Source organism: Rhipicephalus microplus, chromosome 3 (assembly GCF_043290135.1).
Source record: "Rhipicephalus microplus isolate Deutch F79 chromosome 3, USDA_Rmic, whole genome shotgun sequence".
In the NCBI taxonomy this organism is placed as follows: domain Eukaryota; kingdom Metazoa; phylum Arthropoda; class Arachnida; order Ixodida; family Ixodidae; genus Rhipicephalus; species Rhipicephalus microplus.
In genome coordinates this window covers 71,002,150-71,010,803 of record NC_134702.1, presented here as the reverse complement: position 1 = coordinate 71,010,803, position 8,654 = coordinate 71,002,150, and the positions used below count along the sequence as shown (strand labels likewise).

At 46.8% G+C, this 8,654-nt stretch overlaps 1 protein-coding gene across 1 annotated transcript; it reads left to right on the top strand.

The window, feature by feature from the left end:
- The first annotated feature begins 315 nt into the window (after nt 1–315).
- On the top strand, nt 316–1,387 carry LOC119161014 (cysteine-rich venom protein). Its single transcript, XM_037413329.2, has one exon. It carries the CDS (start codon nt 340–342, stop codon nt 1,213–1,215), a length of 876 nt encoding a protein of 291 aa, XP_037269226.2. The 5' UTR covers nt 316–339; the 3' UTR covers nt 1,216–1,387.
- Nucleotides 1,388–8,654: the final 7,267 nt, after the last annotated feature.

The window sequence follows — 8,654 nt, the reverse complement described above, 5'->3', positions numbered from 1 at the left end:
CATTCTGGCTTAATAATATCTTTGAGAAATTATACCGTCTTTAAATATTTCATTACTGACAATCGGCACTTTAACTCAATACAATAATTACTTATGGCATCTAGAAACTGAAAAATCTCTACCCTCTCGACTGTGCCAATCTCCTACTTTGGGTATGTGTCATGCACACAGTATGAGAACAACAACGATTTGTGGAATGTACTTACTGGCATCACCATCGCCGCCGCAATCAATCAGCTCGCTCTGCTTATTCTCGCGCCTGCGCAAGCTGGGAACACGCGCTGGGAGATCTCGGTGATGGAACACACCGCATCGGTGCTTCTGTGCATCTGGTTCACGATGCTCGTCACCGTGCGGGCCCACCAGCCGTGCCCACCACCGTACAACGCCACGCACACCATGTGCATGCCTCCCTACCAGGACTGCACCACGCTGTACAGCGATGTACCGGCTTCGTTCGTTACCATCCTGTGGGTGCACAACCACTACCGCAGCCATCTCGCGCTGGGCCACCTGGCAAACTTCCCGTCGGCCGCCAACATGCTCCAACTGCGCTGGGACGATGACTTGGCAGCGGTAGCCGACGCGCGGGCGCGCCGCTGCATCGGCAAGGAGGGCGTGCTCTTCACCGACAACAACGAGCAGCGGTGGACGGCCGACTTCCCGCTGGTGGGCCAGAACGTGCTGAACCAGCGCAGCAAGGAGGACAGGCTCTCTGTCAACTGGGAACACGTGGTGCGGGACTGGTTCAAGCAGAACACCGTGTTCTCGGTAGCCCAAGCGCAGAACCACAGTGCCATTTTCGGTGCGGAAGCCTTCAACCAGATGGCCTGGGCGCGCACCTACGCCATCGGCTGCAACTACTCGAGCAATGAGGTGCCGGCATTCAAGCCTGATAGCAAGGTGTTCATCTACGTCTGCAACTACGGGCCCCAGAGCGGTGAGATTGGCCAGCCGCTGTACCAGGCCGGGGAGCCCTGTAGTCTTTGTCCCGAGGACACGATGTGTGACCCCACCACGGGACTCTGCATGCTCCAGGGTGATAAGCCGGGCCCCGACAAGACTACGACGACTGCGATGACGGGCAAACCGTCGGTCTTGGTGACCCCTGAAACAGCCCGCGGCTTGGCTGCCGGGCCAGTTGCCGCAGCGACTGGTTCTATGGTCGCCGCAGCCTTGGTGGCCATCCACATGTGGCGCCAGGTTGTCCCCTGAGGACGGACCACCGGAGGAGATGACCTGCTGCGACGAATGTTTCACGCTATTCGATCATTTTCTACGAACGATGTTAACACTTTAACGACGCATGCGCGGAGCGGCGCCGGTATGAGATAATGCCATTTGAGACAGCCAGCGCAGTGCGAAGAATTTGGCTAGTTGTGCGGAACAGGAGACTACATGCAGATGGCGCAGAGTTCGCGATGACGATTAAGTAAAGTTTTTCTTCGTTTTCTGAAATACTAGTTGTGTGCACTGTTCATTCGCTTAACTTGCTCGTATCGTAGCATTAACGCCTTCTTTTCTGGGAATAAACGATCGTAAGGAGGGTTGAAGCCAAAAATGACTGCGTCCATTTCGTATTGCTATCCACTTACTCTCTAGGAACGGTTTCTTTTGCGTAGTTTGATAGCTCTTTTAAGGACATCGCGTGCGTGGCGGGCTGCATTTTCAGGCAATTGAGTAGTTGTACATGAGTCTGCACACAAAATACGCTACGAAAACTATCTTTTTTGAGTGCGTATACTATTGAACGGAGTATAGCACCCAGAAAATGGGACGATGTTTGTCCTCTCCATTCGATAGGTGCGAATAACCTAAGGGGCTGGGCTAGTCGGCGTCTCATGTCGTCACGGTCAGTCATAAAAGAAACTTCATCAGATGATGTCATGCCATCATGGCATCATTACGACTCAATATCGATTAAAATTTGTGACGCAATCATGACGTGAAGACGTGGCGGAGCACCTTATAACATCGTCGATCCTCATGATAACGTCATCATCTTGGCGGTGCGTAATGTCGTCACGATGTCTCGAGTAGTTACGGTAAGTCATAAACAAGGGCATGCCCAACAAAAATCGGTTGAAGCCCACAACTCACCCCGGTTGACTAAAAATTAAAAAGGCGAACGGTTAGCCCAATGAATAGCCGATGACGTTAATGGAAATGAGGCACCTTTCCCTGCCATAGGGAACTGAAATTGAGCATGTAGAGAAGAATTCTATCTGCAGCTTCTCTGCAGCTTTTTGTTTAGAAACCGAAACAATAGAGCATCACTTTCTGTCACTTCTCCGGTACAGATTACTGAGAGAATGACGTCTTGTTAGCGCATTCGCTAAGTTGGGGCTGAACTTGACAAGTTACACTATGCTTCGGTGCTTCGACTTTGGGCTTCAGCCACAAGAGCGCTTTTGATGCCGTTTGGGCTCATACCCACGCAACGAAACGAATACTTTCTTTCTCTAATTATTGTTGCAGTTATAGGCTAACACAAAAATAATATTAGAGCTTTTATTTTATTATCATTATTTCTGGTCACATTCAGTTACAGCTAATATAACGACTGCACTGCCTGGTCTGAACAGGAGCAAAATTATTATTGCACTCTTTTCATTTTACGTGTGTTACTTTTCCCTTGGTCATCTATATTCAATAACGAGAATGTATCAGTAACTCGTGTAATCAATTCCTAACCAATCCCCCCCCCCCCCCCCACAAGTACATATGAGCCATGTTCACAGTTTCATCATCAACATCATCAAGAGGAGGAGAAAAGACGGCACTGTTTGCTGCTATCAAATTTTCCGAGATGTCTGAATTCGACTATGGCATGATGCTTGAAGAAAGCACTCCCTTGGGTCTTTGCCTCTTCGACAAGACACAAAAGCACTTATTGATAGAAATGTGTGCACCTTGTACCTGTGACGTATAAAGGAACTTTTTTGCCGTGTCTCATTCAAACGTGTGCACATAAAACCATGTTCCATAAAGGCAGTGACCAATCCCAGCCCACGACGTCTCTTCATGCGCAATGTTACTTCATGTCAATAAAGTGCCGGCTCTATACATGTATACATAGAAATGAATTTTCATGTGTGGACCACGCATGATAAACCGCACGCGTATTGAAAATGAGATTCGCGCTTATAGACGCTTCAAAAAATGTCACAAATTGTCCAAATCAATAAGGAATCTTCCCTCTGCTATGTGCCCTGTGATTAGATTGCAAAACGCATGAATATGTCTATAACAATCTAAAGTCCTGCCATTTTTCAGCAATAGATGTTATGAGATCAAAACGATAGCCGTTTTTGGTGGCTGTCAGCCGCCTCCGCCGATCTCAGAAGCCGCGACACTCTGCGCCTCGCCAACTCTTTCGTGACCAGTCGGATTCTGTATTCGACACCCTACCTACGTTTGCGCCAATGTGATGTAAACACACTCGAATGCATTCTCCGCAAGTTATACAAGCGCGCCCTAGACCTCCCGATCTCGACGTCTAACCAACGCCTTGCAGATTTGGGTAAGACCAACACGTACGGGGAACTTAAAGAGGCCCACTTGAACAACCAGTGCCTGCGGCTTACGAAGTCACATGCTGGGAGATGTCTCTTACACCGCCCTCATATATCCTCCACCTATCAGGCAGCAGAGCGGACCGCGATCCCTGTGGACTGGCGTAGTGCGTTGGTTATTCAACCTCTGCCCCAAAACACGGCTAGAGATACTCACGAAGGCAGGCGAACTGCGCGGGTTACAGCTTTGCAAGGACGCTATGGGTCCCGTTTTGGAATATTCTACACGGACACGTCTGGTCCTCACCACGGGGGGTGGTACACGGCAGCAGTAGTCCATCAAAACGTTCCCGTTCGAGGACTCACTTTTCGAGCCCCAGTCATTACACACGGGGAGGAAGTCGCCATAGCTCTCGCCGCAGCGGACCCCGCATCTAAGATCATTACCGATTCGCGGAGTGTGTGTCCAAATCTTACAAAAGGTCGCATCACCAGTCACGCCGCTCGAATCCTGGAGGGGTGTTAATGTCTAGACCACCCAAACACACGTTTAGTGATCTGGACGCCAGCTCACGCAGGACTAGTTGGGAACGAGGCTGCCAATGCCTCAGCCCGCGCACTTGATTACCGGGAACCTCCTCGTCCTTCATCGCCTGACGATTCAGAACCTAAACCGATCACCACCTTTCGCGAAATTACATCTATGTACAGATAGAACAGGCTCTGATTTACGCCCCCGGCGACGGGCCTAAATAAGGCGGACGAGCGCTGGCTGTTACGCCTTTAAACCAACACAGTATTGTGTCTGGCAAGACTTAGGCATTTCAATCCGGCTTTTTCAGGGGAATGCCCATGCTATGATCATCCGCTTGCGGATACGTTCACCATTGTATGGGCATTCTCATCTAACCCGGTAGTCCCTCCCCCCAATCACTTCCCCTTCACCCCCTAACGGAGGGAGCTGGGAGGCTGCCCTGCTCGGCTGCTCGGCCTTGGAGGGTCAAAGAGCCCTCGTGGCCAGGGCGCATGCCGCCGCAGAAGCCACAGGGGTCCCGGACTAGGGACTAATCCTAGAGTTTATACAGGGTCGGGCCCTAAGGCCGCCCCTATCTCCCTTATACTTGTAAATAGTATGAATAAATGTTTCTCACTACCACCATCACCCGTTCTCCGCGTGAACGCCATCGCGCGAAATGAGAAAAAGTGTGTACGAGAATAAAAAATGCCAGGAGTGCGCCGAACGCACCGTACAGTCCAGTGAGAGCTGCAAGAGCGGCCTTTCAGAGCCTTTTGTAATCACTATTTGGTTAACTGCTGCAAATAGACTTGCTGGGTACCCACTACGTCATATATAAGGAATGAAGAGAACTGACTTTATTTTGGTCCTGCGGAACGCGAATAATAATCTTAGCGTAGTTGGCCAGCATTCACTATGCTATCCTTCGTCATTCTTCGTAGAAGCATGGTATCCTCTGCACGTATTTTGCCTAAAGAATCATATCGGAAGTGGGTATGCGCCACAGTTAATAAGCGATCAAGAACAAGCTTTTCTATTGGTTTTGAGCATTGGACGACCCACTCGTTGCGCCATTCGCAATGTGTGACGCCTGGTTGTTTCTTTGATGTTCTAAAACGCTTTATTACTCATATTAACGTGATAACTTTACCGACATCAAACCCGTCTAAGGCAAGTTCCCGAACGAGTCCCAAGCACCAGCGTGGCTCAGCGGCGAAATACTGGGCTGTCACGCAGTTGACTACAGTTGTAATCCCACTATGTGCTTGGTGTTTTAGGTTGAGTTTTTTTTTTCTTATTTTTGTGCGATAGTGGCTACTGACTGCGGTGGTGGACAACTACGGTGCCGCACGTTACCCGTCTTGTGATTTCATAACAGCTTTCGCTTTAAAATGCCCTATACAGGCAGGCGTCATGCCGGACAAACAATTGCGGTGCAATATCGCAATCAACAGGTGCAATATCGCGATATGGTGTCGTTGAAGGGTAAATTATAGGCTTGTGTGAATATTCTAATGCTCCGAATGTTCAAACGAATAGTTGAATATTCGAATTCACTTCGATTCGAAATTAAATTATCGAATATTTTCGAAGTATTCGCAGTGAACGAATATGCGTATATTATTCTGCAGGTCACCACCTGTAAAATTGGTTTCACTGCAATGTGACAATGTTAAACAGTAGAAGCAATTTACTAAAGAACATTTGTTTTGCCGTGAAGCCCCCCTTCAAACTTAAGGAGGCGTTGCAACATTAACTGAGCATTGTCAGAAAACGCTGCCGATCGGTGGTCGAGGCTACCGAAAACACGTGAGGCAAATATTATAGCGCAGCACGTGACCTGTAATTCACAATAAAATTTCAAAACTAAAAACTGCTTTCTTTCCTCAGAAAATGACACCACAGGCTCAAAAATCACTTGGCGCAGCCAAGAAGAAATAAACGGCTCTGGTCACAGGCATGGGCTGATTTGAGCATGGTGCACTCGTCGTTACCGGGGTCATCGCTTGTCCGCGAGTACGTGTGCGATGGCACTGAAAAGCCGCGTATTCGAAGAAAAAAAAGAGGTGCTCAAGGTCATGAGCTGCGTGTGGAGTATTTTCTTTCGCCGTGCCATTCCTCCCTGCTTAGCTTCCAGCTATTTCGTCAAGACGAGAAGATAGAATGCAATTGCAGCGTGCGCCAATTTTGGAACTCTGCTCATACTAGACTGACTCTAGAAACTTTGCTGCAGTGAATTTGTGAGGCAACAAGCATGTTTACTGGCTCCATGGCTACTTGAAAAAGTGTTGCAGGGCGCCTTTAAAGGAACATGTAACCCTCAAATCAATTCTTCATTTTATTAAGCTTATTATGACGGCTTATATAATCCTAGCATAATAAATTTTAAAACATTAAGTATCTCACAGGTTATCACTCGCATCCTACCGAAACTACTACTCAAGGTTGTTTTGACTTCCTTTGAACGAAAAAATATATGGCATTTGCATAGAGCCGCAGTTTTCATATAAAAGAAATATTGTGCAGGTTAGTTTAAATATATTTTTATATGTCATACATACCATTCGTATTCGATTCGAAATTATTGGATCGAAATCACTATTTGCTTCGAATTCGCTTGAAACCAAAAATTCACTATTCGCACAAGCCTAGTAAATTAGCAACCAAGTGTCACACAATTGGAATTACGTAACGAGTGGGACGTTTATTTTTGAAAACAGTTGCGAAAGATCTTGTAATAATTATTCATTGCGATCAGCCACAGCATCGACGTAGCGCACATAATGCCTTACAGATGCGTAGCGGGCACCTTGGTTCTTCGCAGATTAACGAACAGTGGCGTGGTGGGCGCTTGCCTACTTCACAAAATTTATTATTTATGGCGTATTTGGGACCGTGCAAGCGTATGTGTTGCTGCGCCTACGTCTGCAAACAATATTTCCTGTGCGTTGACGCTGAAAACATTCTCAATCGTGCGTGTAAATATGGGAACCTTAATTTATTCGAATATAAATACAGAAATTTGTGAGTGATTTTAAAGATTTTAAACAAAAAGAAGAAAACAGTGAGCCCCGTAACTGTCTCTCAGGGGGAGGACACCTCAACAGTAGCTCACAAAGGGTGGGGGTAAAGGAGGGATTAAAAGGATAGCACTAAAAGGTAAAGAGAAGATTACTGCCAACCCACTTGCAAGCGGGTTGGCAGTAATGATTGCAGGAATGCTGGCGAAACTGTGCGTTTTATTACAAGTTTTCTCTACGTGCGCTTATTTTCGAACACACAGCAAGTGGTCATCGATCTATTTTTTTCATTTTTTTGAAGTTGTGCTTTCCAGTTGGATGAGCATGGGTCTCACGTTCAGTCCACGAAACCCATGCTTCGAATAGATGCCACATATGCTGCCGGCCGTACGGCTTCGAGGTTGACTAAGACAGAACCCTCGTCAGTCAATTTTGGTGACTTTTGGTAATGTTGAATCAAATTAAGCAACACTGCGGTGAGAACAGAATGAGATCCACGGACATAAACAAAACGAGGCGCATGCACTCGAGAGACACTTGTTAAAAATAGGTGGCGCGATAATTTTGCCCGATGCGTGGTGCGGACAATTCGAGTTCGTCGTCGTCGTCGTCGTCGTCGTCGTTGTCGTTGTCGTTGTCGTCGTCGTCGTCGTCGTCGTCGTCGTCGTCGTCGTCGTCGTCGTTGTTGTTGTTGTTGTTGTTGTTGTTGTTGTTGTTGTTGTTGTTGTTGTTGTTGTTGTTGTTGTTGTTGTTGTTGTTGTTGTTGTTGTTGTTAAACGCACGTTATGAATTTGTAATATCAATAAATATTATTGTTCTGATGATCGTGGCAGATCCTTCTGTACCTAATGATTACTGGTTACCAGAGTGCTCCGCTCCACTACTAACGGAGATTAATGAACACAGTTTGCGAAATGATCTGTTTGACTTCCTTGGCATAAAAAAGATCATGTAACACGAAACACACTTCCCTTAACGTAAACGTGAAGCCGTTAAACGAAATAATTACTAGGTACCAGAGTACTCCAGTCTGGTAATAACGGAGATTAATGAACACAGATTGCGAAATGCTCCGTTTTACTTCCTTGGCATAGGAAAGATCATGTGACACGAAGCGCACTTTCCTTGACGTTAACATGAGGCAGTTAAACGAAGTTCGAGGGTGCCCGTCTCGTGGGTAATATATATTGCGGTCGTTTCGTTAACTTCATATATACCGAAATCGGCATGTCATTAATGTGACAAACAAAAATGACATGGTTGGAATGTACGTTTCATTTGCGTGGTACATATACCAGAATGCACATTAATGCATGCGTGCGTGTATGCCAAACAAGCTATAGCAAATAACACGTAGTTACGTGAATGACTTCATTTGTATCAAAGGCAAACCGTGCAGTGGAAGGAATGTATCGCTTCTGCATCGCTTTACGTTAACTTCCACAGTTCGCGTCTGTCTGCTGTTTTTTTTTTTTTTTAACAGCGGAGTTGTGTAAGCCGGCCGTAGCAGGCCAGAGCATATAGTAGCAAGCCAGAGCATATAGTAGCTATGGCTGAACCATTTACACCCCTTCCATCTTCAATAAAATATGACTCTCGATC